Source organism: Urocampus carinirostris, chromosome 1, assembly GCF_059441175.1.
Source record: "Urocampus carinirostris isolate Australia breed hairy pipefish chromosome 1, RoL_Ucar_1.0, whole genome shotgun sequence".
NCBI lineage: Eukaryota > Metazoa > Chordata > Actinopteri > Syngnathiformes > Syngnathidae > Urocampus > Urocampus carinirostris.
In genome coordinates, this window is record NC_142349.1 from 75,829,915 (window position 1) to 75,847,190 (window position 17,276).

At 41.0% G+C, this 17,276-nt stretch overlaps 2 protein-coding genes and 3 pseudogenes across 6 annotated transcripts in view; 3 read left to right on the plus strand and 2 right to left on the minus strand.

The window, feature by feature from the left end:
• Positions 1 to 17,276, plus strand: part of LOC148376976 (uncharacterized) — a 96,715-nt gene that overhangs the window by 27,578 nt on the left and 51,861 nt on the right. The gene's annotated exons all lie outside the window — the stretch shown is intronic.
• The window catches only part of LOC148376977 (uncharacterized), a 141,748-nt gene that overhangs the window by 1,903 nt on the left and 122,569 nt on the right, over positions 1 to 17,276 (minus strand). For both annotated transcript variants that reach the window (XM_088351510.1, XM_088351501.1), the window contains exon 2: positions 2,191 to 2,320. In XM_088351510.1, the coding sequence (XP_088207636.1) occupies positions 2,191 to 2,311 (121 nt within the window). In that variant the 5' untranslated portion in view covers positions 2,312 to 2,320. The remainder of the gene's footprint in view (positions 1 to 2,190; positions 2,321 to 17,276) is intronic.
• On the plus strand, positions 171 to 811 carry LOC148376978 (uncharacterized; annotated as a pseudogene).
• LOC148376979 (uncharacterized) lies at positions 4,487 to 6,237 on the plus strand (annotated as a pseudogene).
• LOC148376980 (uncharacterized) overlaps positions 13,595 to 17,276 on the minus strand; it is a 126,192-nt pseudogene continuing 122,510 nt past the window's right edge. Inside the window, exon 2 of the transcript XR_015852494.1 lies at positions 13,595 to 15,134. The product of XR_015852494.1 is annotated as an uncharacterized LOC148376980 (transcript). The remainder of the gene's footprint in view (positions 15,135 to 17,276) is intronic.

Sequence of the window (17,276 nt, forward strand, 5' to 3'; positions counted from 1 at the left end):
GGCGCCCATGCAGTAAAAGGGTAAGAGTGAGACACGTCGAATATATGTGTCAAGGAAGACGCAAGTTTAATGTAACTCGGTGCTTTGAAAAAACTAGCATGAACAGACCCTAATTATGGGAAAGGTGTCTAGAGGGACCTGTCCATGAGCTAGAGCAGTTGAAAAGGAAAATGTTAGGTGCCGCGGACACCAGTGCTAGCGTGGGTTGTAGTGAAACTGCTAGTCCGGTTAGGATTAGCCCTAAAAGGCTTGCTAACCGCGGTGAGCCAATCCAGACACATAATAAATTCAGCCCCCTAGCTAGTCCCACCCCTCCCCAGTCTCCTGGCTCCCGCACCCAAGTGATAGGTTACTCCATCACACGTAACATTTAGCTCAGCAACTCAGCTACGGTGATGAGTGTTTCTGGAGCCAGTGCACCCGACATTGAGGCTAATTTGAGGGAGCAAACCTAGACACCAGGACAGGGCTAGCTACACTGATATAGTCATTCACGTCAACTCTAAATGCTAAAATGAGGCAATATGAGATTACAAATAAAAATATTGCTAGGACCTGTAATCTCGCCAGAAAGATGAGTCGGCATCAAGTAATGGTCTCTACCCCCTTGCCAGCGAGAGGCAATTATGAGAGGTTTAGCAGACGAGTGTCGCTCAACCGGTGGCTGGCAAGTTTTTGTAGTCAGCAGTGATTTAGGTAGGTGGATAACTGGCCAGCTTTCTGGGGCCGACCTGACCTGCTAAAGAGAGACGGCCTTCACCTTAACTAGGAAGATGCTCTCACTCTTTCTAAAAATATAGAGTACTGTTAAAGCCTTCCATGACAGGGTACACTAGTGCAGGCCAGGTCACAGGTGATTAGTGAGCCTGTAACCACGGGTGTAGAATCTGTATTGCTAGAGCTAACTAGCACTATGGTAAATTCATGCAATTCACATAGTTTATGTAGTTTAGAGCGTTCCATTTCCTGCACTACACACCATGATCTGTACTCTTCTATAGCATCTTCTTCTGTGCTTCTTACCTCTGATTATCCCTTGGTGAGGAGGGAGAAGAATAACATTACTTTCTACCGTTAGTCATCCTGTTACCCCACCTGTCAACAATATTCCTGTGGTATGGAATTCGGGCCACATCTGCCTCTGCACAAAATCCTGGACTGGGAGCATTATCTTGTGGAGGTTATCACCACTAAGGTTCAAAACTCGGTAAAGGGTTCAGCTCGGTCCACAGCGCTGAAGCTTGGCCTTCTGAATATAAGATCACTAGCTTCCAAAGCTTTACTTGTCAATACCCATATTAGTGAACACAATATTAACCTTATTGGCCTTTGTGAGACAAGGTTGAAACCAAATGAGTTTGTAGGGCTAAATGAGACTTCTCCCCGTAACTTAACTTAAGTTAACTTAATGCTGCAGTGCCTCCGACTGGAGTAGTGTGAGGAGGGTGATGAGGACAGCAGAGAAAATCATCGGGACTTCTCTCCCCTTCATTCAGGACATTGGCCAGAAGGGCTGCCTATCCCGAGCCAAGAACATCATTAGGGACCCCTCTCACCCCCACCATGGACTGATCACTCTGCTAGCCTCTGGGAAGAGGTACTACAGAGTGCAGTGAAGGACCACCAGGTTCTGCAACAGCTTTGTTCCCCTGGCCATTAGACTGTTAAATGGTCAATCACACAAATAGTAAGCCTACACAGCTGTAATCTGTACATCTGTTTGTTTTGGGGTTTTTTGCACTACTGGCAATTCTCTTATACCTAGCCACTCCTTTGCACATCTGTTCTCCTCTGCACTATCATACTTCAGTGTTATTGTTATTGTATAGTGACTTGTTTACCTGACTGCCCATTTTGCACACCTGGTTAGCTGCTCCTCTTGCACTCTTTGCACAACTGTATAATACTATACATAGCTATAATTGTTTAGTATATTATTAGTACTTCAATACTCCAACTCAATACAACATTTGATTTATATCTGTACATTCAAGGAAACTTTGCGGGTCAGATGTATCGACGTTTCATTCTGTATACACGTGTACAAGAATGACAATAAAGTAGATCTGAATCTGAACTTTGTGAGTTTCCACTTGGCACGACCGTGCAAAAAAAAGGGTTGTTCTTATATCGGAAAATATGTTGAGATTTAGGGAAAATAAAAATGTTATGGAAATAAAAGTGACCAACCTGCTCTGTTCAACAAAATTCGTAGCTCCTTGCTAATGCTAACTCGGTTTAGCCGTCGATCTATTCGCTCGGTCTCTTCCTGAAGCTCCTCTTTCAAATTTCCTTTCCATCTCTCGCACATTTTAACCACCTTTAAAACTCTTGACAGAGTTAAATGCAGTTAGATGAAGTTTAATTGTGCACACGACTGGAACGAAACACCACGAAGGCGCAGACAATAGCAACAGTGACGTGTGGTTCTTCTCTTCTTCTCGGATGGCATCTATCTCTTTGGTGCTCTATCGCCCCCTAGCATCATACCATCTCACAGTTCCACTCTGCTGTGTTGTTGAAGAACGAAAGGAGTTAATAAGCCGGCTCCCTTCGAAATGCTCCCCCCCCTCTCTCTCTCTCTCTCTCTCTCTCTCTCTCTCTCTCTCTCTAACAGGTGCTCATAACTGGTCAATACGCGTGTCGTCTTCTCTGCGTGTTTTTCCTCGTATATGTAACGGGTGTAATAATAACTTTTGTTTTATTGAAATTCCTCCTGAAATATGTGTATAGTTTTTGGTAAGTGTTCTGCAATGATGAGTCCAACAGTGCCACCTGCTGGTATGGGGTGGGGTTTGGTTTTGGCTTCTGACATGTGACCGGGAGGCGGGCTTTGTTGGCAGTCTACAGAGAGAACTGCAATGGTAAGATATCATCTTTTGGTGCTCCACAAAAGAAGTTAATTTTAAACATCATAACCCCAGCTGACAAATCTCTCAACATGCACAGTAATGTGATTGATATTGTCAAGCTTCGTAGATTTATTTTTGTTTTGTTTCTGTTTTACTAAAATGTTAATTCCCCTTGTAGAGATCAAAGAGATCAAAGCCAGCAGAAAAGCTAATGATGTGACTCATTCATTTGCAGGTAAATTGTACCCGCTTTTATACTCATTATTGTTATTATTTCTATTTTCTCATATATATTCAAAAGGATGATGTTGGTTAAATTCAGACTAAAGAAAAATATATTGAATTCATCGTAAACGTTAAAAATCCACTATACGATCTCTTGTTAAAAGTATCTTCTTGAAATGGATGTCAAAATGTATTGTGATATTCTAAAATGTATTTTATGTCAATTGAAAAGAAAGCTCTTTGATATGCTTTGTTGGGCAGTCTTCAGTGAGAACTGCTACTGAGATCAAAGAGATCAAAGCCAGCAGAAAAGCTAATGTTGTGACTCATCCATTTGCAGAAACTGTAATAATAAAAACCTCATCATCCAGTCCAGCGTGAATGTGGATCTTTGGTGGGACACGTACACCGCGGTTACACAAGATCTTTAATATTTTTTGGTGGATGAAAATGATTTCACTCTTGTAGAATTGGACACGAGAAGAACATATCATCCGTGATTTCAATATCAATATTGCAAAATGAGCAGTCTTAAAATTTCCCTCCCTCTTTCTCTTATTTTCATCCCTCTTTTTCTTTCTCTTTAATCTACAAGTCCGGCCCCAGACAGAATGTTTGTTCTATCGTGTGGCCCCCGAGTTGAAATGAGTTTGACACGCCTGATTTAAAGGGAAAAAAACAATTTGCTGTGAGACTGGCTCACAAAAAAACGCATACAAAGACGTTTGCGCTTTGCATATCGTTTTTTAAAGATTCCATGTCAGAAAACTGTTGCAATGCTCAGTATGCAGTCACAATGAAATGTTTTATAAAAAAAACAAAATGATACTGCGTAAAAATGTTTTAAAACTCTTTTGTGAGGCAAAAATTGAGTTGTAGCTCCGCCCACTTTCTTGATCATAATAATATTCAAACTTGCATTTTAATGAAACCGAAGGGTAAACGAGAAGAATTGATGTTGAAAAGATACTTCCCGGTTGTTCCATGTACAGTATTTGTTTGGTGAGAAATGATGTTTGAATATTAGAGAGCAAGAAAAGATAGGAAGACCTTTTTCTCAATATTGTAAATATCAGCTAAGAAGAATCGTGGAAGGGAAAGATTTTCCATATACAATCAGGATATTTCAAGACAATTTATTTTAAATCAACAAATTGTAATCCCGGTTTGACGTAATCATTAGCGATAAGAGATTTTTGAACGTGGAAAATTGCACAGCAGCCTTTCAATAAACTTGGAATAAAAGGCTTTTAGGCAAAAGATAAAATTAAAAAATGCCATGTTCCTGTGGCGTTCGGTAATTATTTATTATGTATTATTACTTTTTTGGCAGGAATTCTGGAAGGCACCAATTATTTTGCTGTAAAAAAAAATACATTTTTTGGGTTGAATAGAGATTTGACACGTTCATGTGTGTCTTGTGTCCTGCAGACGTCAGCGAAGAGAATCTTCTTCCTTGGCAACAAGAGACAAAGTTGCCTGCCATCAAAAAAGAGGATTCTGAGTCTGAAGACGTCAAAAAGGAGAAAGTCGATTTGGAGCCCGATCGCGTTAAAAAGGAGGAAGATGAGTTTTTAGAGACAATTTACGTTAAAAAGGAGGAGGACATTTTGGAGATTGATCTCGTTAAAAAGGAGGAGAACGATTTTGAGTATTTTGACCTTAAAGAGGAGGAAGATTTGAGAGAGATTGGAGTGACTGGGGTCCGTTTATCCTCCGAAGGTCAACATGAAGAGAACAAGGAAAAGGTGTCTCCTAGCAGAAGCTCCGAGACCACAGATGAGGACACGTCCGACTCTGCACACAATGATGGCGACAAACAGTCGGAAGCTGATAACGCGTATCACAAATGTTTGCAGTGTGGGAAAACTTTAGGCGCAAGGATGCTCTGAAACGCCATATGATTGTACACACTGGTGAAAAACCCTTTATCTGCTCAGTGTGTGGTCAGAAATTTACTCGTAAAGGTACCTTGAAAATCCACACAAGAACTCACACTGGCGAGAAACCTTTTTCCTGCTCAGCTTGCGGTAAAAAATTCTACATCAAAGCAAGTTTGAAAAGCCACGCAAGAAGCCACACCGGTGAGAAACCTTTTGCCTGCTCGGTTTGTGGTCAGAAATTTAGCCACAGAGTAAGTTTGAAAACCCACGCAAGAACTCACACTGGTAAGAAGCCGTTTGCCTGCAAAGTTTGCGGTCAAATATTCAGCCACAAAGTAAGTTTGAAAAACCACGCTATGACGCACACTGGTGAGAAACCTTTTTTCTGTTCAGTTTGTGGTCACGAATTCACCCACAAATCTAACTTAAAAATCCACACAAGAACCCACACTGGTGAAAAACCTTTTCCGTGCTCAGTTTGTGGTCAAAGATTAGGTCAGAAAGGACATTTGAAAAGCCACGTAGGAACCCACACTGGTGAACAACATTTTGCATGCACCGTTTGTGGTAAAAAATTCGGCCAAAGAGGACATTTGAAAAGCCACACGAGAACCCATACAGGAGAAAAACCTTTTGCCTGTTCAGTTTGTCATAAAAAAATTAACCAAAAAGAAAGTTTAGAAAGCCACACAAGAACTCACACTGGTGAAAAACCTTTTGCCTGCTCAGTTTGTGGTCAAAAATTCAACCGTAAAGGAAACCTAAAAAGACACACAAAAATCCACGCTTGATGGGATTCTTTTTTCTGGTTCGGTTTGCGGTCAAACATTTTCCTGTCAGGTTAAAGCGAAGGGTCCCAAGTGTGCCGGTGAGAACAGCAGTCATCACTCTGCTTGAAACAAGCTCATAGTTTACATTGGAAAAAACACAAAGGAGCAGATTCAGGTGCCTCGCATCAGTAATCGTGACACCGATTCCATATTTTTTTCCTCGGAATTGAACGATTCCATTTATTTCCCTGCACTTGCTCTATAAAAGTAACATTGACTGACTGTTGAATTGTTTTTTTCTTAATTTCGTTTCGTGTTTTTGAATGCCGATATGTTTTACTTTGGTACGATCTTACGATTGTTTCATGTCTGTGATCTGAGTTTTGTGAATTCCTACTTTTTGCTAGAGAGTGGATATCTTTTATATCTGTAATCAAAGCATGACTTTTATGGGATTTTCATTATTTTGTATCCAGGGTTGGGTAGGGTTACTTGAACTGGATTACTTTCAATGACTTTTGGATGACTCCAATACCAAATATGCTCATAAAAGACAAAAGAAACTCAATATGAATAAAATGACTCCATTTTGTGCAGGCTTGGGGAGTAACGGAACACATGGAACGGCAAAAAGCTGTTTGGATTTCTTTTCATTTAGTTTCTGTCGCATTTGATGTTCATTTTGCCGGAGATCAAAGAGATCAAAGCCGGGAGAGAAAGCTTACCACGTGTTGTGAGTCATCATTTGATCCATATTTAGTTTCTTTTGTCTTTTATGAGCATATTTGTATTGGAGTAATTCAAAAGTCATTGAAAGTAATCAAATTAAAGTAACCCTACCCAACCCTGTTTGTATCACATGTAAGCGTATTTCTATTGTGAATGTGTGACTCGATATCCTCTGAAGATTGACTTTTAATCCAATGCGATCCACTGTAATTCAACACCTTCATATGTTTAGATTTGACTAAAAAAATGTCATGATTTTATTTGTGTTTTTCTTTTCTTAAAATTTAAAATCTGTGTAAAGTATCGAAGTTCATTGAGTCATTCCCATCAGCCCTTATTCTCAAGTTTTCAGGTTTTTGTGATCTCATCCTCTAGTGTCTTAACTTCACTTTGGGGCGGCAGTAGCTCAGGAGGTAGAGCGATCGTTTTAGGATTAAGGCCCAATCCCATTCCTCTCACTTGGCCCTGAGAACCCTCCAGTGAGGTCCCTCGATAGGGAAGTGCCCTCCGTGAGTGGAGTGCAAAGTGGAGATTGTCCCCTAAGAAATTGGAAGACACTTGCAAGGTTCCACCCCAGTCCAGTAGATGGCCGTAATACGAATTGGCTGTAGACCTCAGTGACGTATTGGTCTACGTCACATGTAAACAACTCGAGTCTCAACCTGTGGCAGTTGGAGAGTTCGTGCAACGTTTAAAATGCCTGTTATTACCGATTGCCTGAAAGCTCATCCTCTTTTCCGTGTCTCCAATCAACGGAGGAGAAATGCGCTATACTGAAGACAGCTTCGGCGCTATGTAGTGCTGATTCATCTTTACAACACAAGAACAGTCCACCTGACCCTTAAGCTGACATAATATCGTCACCAAACTTCCCTGTACGACCCAAAAACCTGAGTTCATAAGGAATTTAATTCAAAAGAGTTGTCATTGGATATAAAAAAGGTCATTTCAACATTTTTTCATGATGCTTACATCACGAGTAAAAGCTGACTTTTTCTTTTCTATGCCCACATTTATGTCTAAATTGTTTGTTATCTATTGTGTTCCAGAGTGGCTGTCCCATAAGCTTGGACAGGAATGTTCCCATCCTGTGCTTATGGTTCGATGTGAAGTCAAAACTCATTCAGGACTTAAGGTTGAGCAAGAAAGTCATGTGGGCCCTGCAGGAGCTGCTAAAGAGGGAACAGGGCCATGGCTTGAGGTCCTGATCTACGTGTACTGGCTGGCCCACGGTCTGTCCTACCGTGTGGTGTCACGGGTCTTCAGGGTTCCCAGGTCCACCATACACAGAATTGTCCACAGTTAATATGGAATAAATTGCCCAAAAGCCATGTTTTAGGCTTTGGAAGTCAGACCCACATTTGTATTCCGTGCTTTTCTGCATTACTATTCAATAAACATCTTTATTTTGAGTAACACCTTGGTGGTTTATTTCATAATGATGTGAGATACTGTGTGTGAACTATGTGACTGTTGGACAGAAAACAACTACAAATCACTCCAGTTTAAATCATAGTTTACTTTCAGAAAAACAAACTCACATTGGGCCAAAATACATAATAGTAAATAAATAATGTGTCACAAATTGTAACAAAAATATACCAATACTTCCATAAAGCTGGAAAACACACACTGGAACTTCATTGAGTACTTAATAAAATAAAATATTTTCCTTTTATAAAACAAAGGGAAACATTGCAGAGATGTCACCCCCCAAGGCTGCGTCCTAAGCCCCTTGCTGTTCACCTTGATGACACACGACTGCGTCCCTTGGTCCGCCACAAACCACATCGTGAAGTATGCTGACGACACAACAGTGGTGGGCCTCATCAGGGACGACAACGACCTGGCCTACAGAGAGGAGGTGGAGCAGTTGGTGGGCTGGTGCAGGGACAACAGCCTGGTCCTGAATGTTGACAAAACTAAAGAGATCATTGTCGACTTTAGGAAAAACCAGCCCAACCATGCCCCACTTTGCATCAACAACAAGGCTGTGGAGGTTGTCAGCAGTATCAGGTTCCTAGGGGTGCACATTACAAACAAACTCACCTGGTCCGTGAACACTGCATCACTGGTTAAGAGGGCACAGCAGCGCCTGTACTTCCTGCAGAGGATGAGGAGAGCCCACCAGTGTATCGTGCTTCCTTTTTTTTCTGGGTGATTTGGGGTTTGGCGCCGGATTAGAAGATGCCAACGACGTGCCCGTCGGTGTGGATGGCGTGGTAGCTGTAATGGTGGCCAGCTCTTCCACGGGACGTTCTACATTGGCCTTTAGGTTGGGTGGAAAAAACAACAATGACTTAATGCTTGTGTATTGCACAAAAACAACTGTGTATAGGATGCTCAACAAGTTGATGTGAGAAATTATAGGATGTGTTCTGGATAATTATTTGATAGTGAATAGATACACAAAATTGACATGTTATTCTTATGGCTGTAAGAGCCTTCTATTGGCCAGCATCACATATGCTTTAGAATTGTCTCCACATTTGGACTAACATTTTAAGAAGGTAATTAGTTTACTTAATATGAGTTTACAGAGAAGGCAGTGGACTGTGTGATAGTAATTTGTTTCAACTGTATTTCCACGTGAAATTCGGAGACATTACTCATAATGCATGATGAAAACTAATGCATTCTGATCTCACATGAAAGAATCATATTGTAAATAAAACACGACACCCGAAATTGTGTGCAGTAAACAAGCGCTTATGTCCAGAACGTTATTCTGACTATGCTCCTTTAGCGACTGGCCATGTACATGAAAAGCACGACTCGTTTAAGATAAAAACAGGGATGGGCTGAACCGTGATTTTCTGCACAGTTATCCTACTTTACAGTTTGTAGCGTGAAGATTTTTTTTGGGCAGCTCCCTCGGTAGACTTGTGCACTTCGTAAAGTAGCGATTTTGCAATGTTCATGTTTTAACGCGAAAATACGATTTTCTATTGCATTTATGTCTAACTAAGATATCTCAATACATTTCGTTGCAAATAGATGCGCGGTTGTGGAAAACTACTTACATTTGTGCGGTTCCTTTCCAAGCATGTTTGTTGATATTGAGAATTCGCAAAGCCTTCTGGGTAGTCACTTCGCCGCCAAGTGAGGTACCGACCTCCCTCGATCTGAAGTGGTTATGTCATGGGTTGAGGGCACTTCTCCCTCGGTCTTGAGACACATCCCATTTTCACGTGAACGCGCAAAACCGAGTGACTAGGGCACATAGCGAGTGAAAGTGCGAAGAATGGGACTCAGCCTAAGGGATCCCAGTTCGAATCCCGGCTTGTCCGTGTTACATGTCGAAGTGTCCTTGGGTAAGACACTGAACCCCCAATAAGCAGGTTAGCGCCTTACATGGCTGCAAGGCCGCTATTGGAAAATGTGAAGCACAATGTAAAGCGCTTTGGGAAGTCATTGACTTGAAAAGCGCTATATAAATGCAGATCATTTCATTTCACTGCAACCTTATTCCTGATATGAAACGTATTTGTATAGATTGTTCAACTTTGCTCTTTTTTTCTGCAATGTGTCAATAATGTGCATGGCCTCAGAGACTAGTGTCAGCAAACCCAAACCCTTTATTTACTTTATATTTAGAATAAATCATTGCTTTGGTGACCATCTTGTCTTTGTTCTGATATTAAACTGCAATTTTGACATATACAGTGGAACCTGGGTTTTCGAACGACTCTCAGTTCGAACAAATCGGAGTCCGAACAAAAATTTCGAGAGATTCTTGCTCCGGCGTTCGAACAAAAATCGGAGTTCGAACGCCGAGGTGGATGTTTCACATCACATTTTTTTACTCCTTTTAATTTTCTCAGGCGCAATTGCACCTCCGCTACGCTAAGGGACGTCCGAGATGAAACAAGTGTGTTGCAAATGGGCCGAGTTACAGAATTTCACCACACCGATGAAGCTGCTGCCACCAGAGTCATCATGACTTTAACGACACTGTCATGAACCGCTTCCGAAAAGTGCTAAAAAGAAGGCAAGAAGCAAGTGTCATTGGATATTTGAAGAGAAAAGAACATCCGGTAGCCAGTCGTCCGTAGCAAAGAGATTTGAAGGCGTGTGAGCACCCCTTAGACAGTTTTTATGGAAGGGGACTCTCCTTCCAAACAATCATTTTCCTTCCTCCTCCATCCCTCTCACCGTCCATCTGCGCCTTCTGCTGACCACCACAAAGGTAAGAAATCCTATTCATACTTATTTTCTTATCCTTGTTTTTACACGTTCATGTTAGCGTAATCTTTCGTACGGAAGATTAAGCTAACGCGAACATACGATTAGCCCGGGTTACATTTATGTTATGTGTGTCTTAAAGGTAAACAAAGGTAAACATTCAGGGTGTTGGAACGGATTAAAACGATTGACATTATTTGTAATGGGAAAAATGATTTCTGCGTTCGAACAAATCGCTTTTCGAACAGGGTTCTGGAACGGATTATGGTCGAGAACCGAGGTTCCACTGTACATTGAAATCGTATCACTGACCAATTTATCTTCCGCTATTCTTGTTCAGAAAATGAATGTGAATAACAAGTGGAAAGGCCTGTATACATCCATGACTTCAACTTTTTGCCTCAAGAATTAATCAATGTTATACGTAACTTTATCTTTATAGTCAAGTCATGATTATTTGGATAGCCCTCAATCACAAGAAGTGTCAAAGGGCTTCACAGACTACAGAATGTCAACGCCAAATGTGTAGCTTTGTTTTTATCATTCAACCTGCTTTTATTGTGGAAACAGCCCGATCAATTTGCCCCACAATATACTAATAATACTTGAAAAACAAGGTGCAAAGGAGTCGGTGACATAAGAGGGAGAGTTTGTTTATTGAACCTTATGTAACAGAGTTGAAATTTGATTGTTTTGAATGTTTTTTTGAATTCTCACCAAATCTGTGTTTTTGTTTTATTACTGTTAATATTCCGGTACCTCATTCAGTTGTTAAGTCATGGGCGTCTGCGACTGTTTTTTTCGTTTGGCACTTTATGGGCTTCAGCGCTTGCCGTAGCTTAAGTGAATTTGTAAGCGTTGAAGGTAAGATGTGCCCAATATCAGTTGGATAAAAAAAAATGCATATTTTGCTAGACATTTGAGCTGCTTTCGAAATTATTTTTGTATATAAAGATATATAAGTTGTTCTAAATGATGTATATTAAAAAAAGCACTAAATAAGAAGTTAAGCAATACAGCTTGAAATGAAGATGCAACGTGTTTTGATGCAAACACGCCACGAGGTGCGGCCTGTTGAGTGATGACCCGTTCTTTTGTATCTTTAATATTTTAGATAATTGCAGTCATGAACAGAGGCCCCTGACTTTTGTATTGTTTTGTTTACTGAATGCAGGTACGTGTGAAAGTTATGTTCATTGTTATTATCGAAGTTTCATTATTAATGTGCTCGCATGTTGTCTCCTTGCCGTAGCTGAAGTGAATTAGTAAGCGTTGAAGATAATTGCAGTCGTGAACAGAGGCCCCTGACTTTTGTATTGTTTTGTTTATTGAATGCAGGCAATAAACCCAGAGATTGTGAAACCTTGTGTCGTGCATGAAAGAGGGTCGCTACACTTATCCACAGTAATCTTGAAGTCTCTCCTCGTCTTCAGAGGCGGGTGGCTTTTTATATCCTAATACAACATCAGTATTAAATGATCTGCTTTTTTTTTTTTTTTTTTATATATATAGCGCTTTTCAAGTCAATGACTTCCCAAAGCGCTTTACAATGTGCTCCACATTTCCCAATAGCAGCCTTGTATTGCAGCGATGTAAGACGCTAACCTGCTTATTGGGGGTATTAGGGGTTCAGTGTCTTACCCAAGGACACTTCGACATGTAACACAGACGAGCCGGGATTCGAACTGGGATCCCTTGATTCCAAGACGAGCGCTCTACCTCCTGAGCTACTGCCGCCCCCACGGCATCCGTCCCCCTTGCACGTGTACATCCATGCCACCGGACCGATTGTTTTTTTTAATCTTTTATATAACGTCCACGAATTGTTTTGGGGTCGGCTTCCAAGAAATGTCTTGGGTCGGTTTGACCTGGCCTGCTCCCTGCCAAGAAATCTTGGCAGGACGAACGCCAGTCATTCGTCCAAGGCGATCATTAATAATAATATTCGCCAACATTTGCACTCTGGGTAAACAAGTTGGAATTTCTATTTTTCTATCCTAATGCGTTCCTTATGCAAGCCGACTCCAGACAATCCACAACACTTTGTAACGTTATTTTATGAAACGTTTTTCAGTTTCAAAACAATACAAGTTACTTATACAAGCATTAAATATACTTAAATAAACCTTAAGCAGAAAAAATATAGCACTGGAGCAACTTACAGACAAATTCAACTTACGAACGATCGTCCGGAAATCTCGTTCTTAAGTAGGGCAGCGTCTGTATACATATTGTGGGATAAGTTAATCACATTCAGATTTCAAACGAATCTTGGAAAAGGTCATCTTAATTATGGCAACTCAAAAAATCATGACATGGATAGATACAGCCACAAATGAAAATGTCTTTATTGCGATTGATAATAACATAGGGAACATTTACAAAGAGATTAGACGTGACACTCCAGGATAAACACGTAATAAAGGCTTGAAAGAGAAAAATAAGATAAGGTCAGGATAACTAGGTATGAATAAAAGATATTCAGAAAGTACTTCAGAAATCAATCAATTCCTCATTTAGCAAAACTTATATACATGTATATACAATAAATGAATATTGTAGTTACTGTTACAGAATATCTAAATGTGCAGTGCCTTGCGAAATTTTGGCCCACAGAAATTTGTCATTTTGCAACATTTCAGGCTTCAAACTTAGAGCTAAAATAGAAAACCTGTTCTAAGAATCAACAAAATGCGAGACACAATCGTGAAGGGGAATCAAAACATTTAACAATTTTAATTTCATCTACAGCGAAAAACTGTGTGTGTGTGTGTATGGAGAGATATATTTTTGAATTGATATGACATGAAGAGTACACAAATCTGTACATTCAGCGGTAGAGTTTGAAATATAAATGCAAGAAATGATATATCAAATAGAGGGACCGATGCCATTTTCTCCGGCACACGTGTGATCCTGAGCTTTGGCTTGACTTGAGTAGCTAAGACCGTAAGCTGAGCAAGATAAAGGCTTCTCGCCAGTGTGGGTTCTTGTGTGTGATTTAAAGTGATCTTTCCGGCTGAATGATTTACCACAAAACGAGCAGGTGAAGGGTTTCTCGCCAGTGTGGATTGTTGAGTGTTTTTTTAAGAGTTCTTTCCGGCTGAACGATTTACCACAAAGCGAGCAGGAGAAAGGTTTCTCACCAGTGTGGGTTCTTGTGTGTATTTTTAAGTATTCTTTCCGGCTGAATGATTCGCAGCAAAATGAGCAAGAGAAGGGCTTCTCGCCAGTGTGGATTCTTGTGTGTTTTATGAAGTCTGCTTTCTGGCTAAAGTTTTGATTGCAAAATGAGCAGGAAAAAGGCTTCTCGCCAGTGTGGGTTGATGTGTGTCTTTTTAAGCTTTCTTTATGGCAGAATTTTTGACCGCAAACTGAGCAGGAGAAAGGTTTCTCACCAGTATGGGTTCTTGTGTGTCTTTTTAGGCTATCTTTTTGACTGAATGATTTAGCACAAAACGAGCAGGAGAAGGGCTTCTCGCCAGTGTGGGTTCTTGTGTGTTTTTTGAAGACTGCTTTCTGGCTGAAGTTTTGACCGCAAACTGCGCAGGAAAAAGGCTTCTCACCAGTGTGGGTTCTTGTGTGTCTTTTTAAGCTTTCTTTATGGCTGAATTTTTGACCACAAAATGAACAGGAAAAAGGCTTCTCACCACTGTGGGTTCTTGTGTGTGTTTTTAAGTATGCCTTTCGGCTGAATGATTCGCCACAAAATGAGCAGGAGAAAGGCTTCTCACCAGTGTGGGTTGTAGCGTGGTTTTCCAAACTTACTTTGTAGCTGAATTTTTGACCACAAACTGAGCAGGAAAAAGGCTTCACACCAGTGTGGGTTCTTGTGTGATTACTTAGATTTGATTTATGGGTGAATTGTAGACCACAGATTGAACAGGAGAAAGGCTTCTCGCCAGTGTGGGTTGTAGCGTGGTTTTTCAAACTTGTTTTCTGGCGGAACTTTTGACCGCACACAGAGCAGGAAAATGGCATCTCACCAGTGTGAGTTCTTGTGTGCGATGTTAGGTTTGACTTCTTCCTGAATTTTTCACCACAGATTGAGCACGAAAAAGGCTTCTCCCCTGTGTGAATTGTAACGTGGTTTTTCAAACTTGCTTTCCTGCTGAAGTTTTGACCGCACACTGAGCAGGAAAATGGCTTCTCACCAGTGTGAACTACCATATGCAACTTCAAACGATACTTGAATGGAAATGTTTTCCCACACTGAGAACACTTGTTATCACCTTCTGACTGTTCGTCACCATCAGTGTCTGCAGAGTCGGACGTGTCCTTATCATCACTTTTCACGTGTTGACGGGAGTTGATGCTTGGAGGCTCCTGCCAGTTTTCTTCATGTTTTACCTGACTCCCAGGAGTTAAAATGGTCTCAGTCACCGGCAACTCTGTGAAAAGTGCCTCCTCTTTAACACAAACAGGCTCCACATCCTCCTCCTCCTTTTTAATATCAGGAAACTCTGGAGACAGGAATTCTTCACTGACATCTGTTGGACACAAGACACACATAGGTTTCGCATCATCCCAAATATACGGCATAATACCAAAAAGGATGAATGACAAAATGTATGAATAAATAATATAGACTGCATTCATGTAATAATTCTAACCAATGGAGACAGAAACGACAGAGAACCTCAATTAAAATGTGTACAATGTGTCCCTGCCACCCACACTGGACCCCCACCAGTTTGCCTACAGGGCAAACCGCTCCACTGACGACGCCATAAACACCGCCCTGAGCCACCTAGACTACCTGGGGGTCTACGTCACAATGCTCTTTCTGGACTTCAGCTCAGCCTTCAACACCATTATCCCGGAGATCCTGTTGGAGAAACTCTGTCACCTATGACTCTCTTCCTCTATTTGCCACTGGATAATGGACTTCCTTTCAAACCGCCCACAGTCCGTGAAACTCTGCAACCACGTCTCTCCCACCTTAACACCGAGCACTGGCTCCCCCCAAGGTTGTGTACCGAGCCCCTTGCTTTTCACCCTCTACACCTCCGACTGCTCACCGACCCACCTCACGAACACAATTGTTAAGTACGCCGACGATACCACCTTGATCATCATCTCTGAAGGGGACGGGGCGGCGTACAGGGATGAGGTGGAGACACTGACAACGTGGTGTTCGAAAAACCACCTCATACTGAAAACTACAAAAACAAAAGGACTCATACTGGACTTCAGGAGGAAAATGCAGTAACCCAACATCCACTCAATATAAACGGAGACTTTGTAGAGAGAGTCCACTCTTTCAAAATCATGGGTGTGCACATCTCCAATGACCTCTCCTGGTCTGCAAACACCAGAGCAGTGGTAGGGAAGGCCCAGCAGCGACTCAATTTAAACATTAAGGAACGGACTGGTGCCAACTTTGCCACTACCCAAGAACAGGCCAGGGACTGGAACCAGTGGAGAAGGCTGTCCAAAGTTGTGTTCTCATTGGTGACCCAACAACTCATGCGGTTATGGGATCCGTGAACCTCCATATTGCACTCTTTGATGAGCCCTTGTAGTTGAAGTGTAATTGATTTTCTGGGGCAAAGCTTTTGTCGACTGTGTGGCAAGCAATTCAATCTTTTAAATACATGATGGAAGAGTAACAGATGTTCTCGTTTGTCTCAAGTTCTTAGATCCAACTGCAATTTTAAACAAACATTGTTGTGTATTTTATTGCTGAACTGTTTACTTTTGTTGGGAATCAAATATTAGAAGTACAGTAGCATATGTCTACTAGACCAGTTGTCTCAGATTTTGAGAGTTAGATTTCATTTATTAAACTCACTTGTTTACTGCTGATTGTTATTTTATATTGTTTACCTTTTATTGGTATTGCACTTCTAGTGAGGTGCAATAAATAGACAACATTGTATAACACGACGAACGGTCTGTTCTTTATTAAACTGACTCGAATACCACGATTGGCTTTACGCACGTTCACCAGGCTGATTTCAATACACACCGTAAATGTGTACATATCTACGTTGGGAATTCATTGGCTAACTGTAACGACCGTCAATCATGCGCGACACAAGGGTTCCCAGTCTCTCGGTTTATTGCCTGCATTCAATAAACAAAACGATACAAAAGTCAGGGCGCCTGTGCACGACTGCAATCATCTAAAACAGGAACAAAAATACAGAAACGGGACAGCACTCAACACGCCGCACCTCGTGGCGTGGATGCATTGAAACATGTTGCATCAGAGTAATCATCGTTTCAAGCTGCATTACTTTACTTTTAATTAATGTTTTTTTATATACCTCATTTAGCAAAACTTATATACATGTATATACAAAAATAGTTTGTGAAAGCAGCTCCTATATCTAGCAAAATATGCATTTTTTATCCAACTGATATTGGGCACATCTTACCTTCAGCGCAATGCAAATTAGCTGAAGCTACGGCAAGCGCTGAAGCCCATAAAGTGCCAAACAAAAAAGACAGTGGCTTAATAAATGAATGAGGATCCGGAATTTTAACAGTAATACAATAATAATATTGATTTTGTGAGGATTAAAAAAAACAACTCAAAACAATGCAATTTCAACTCTGTTACATCACCTATGTGTCAATCCACGTTTACATTTGTCACAATTGTTTTTTTTTCCGTTTTACTTGAA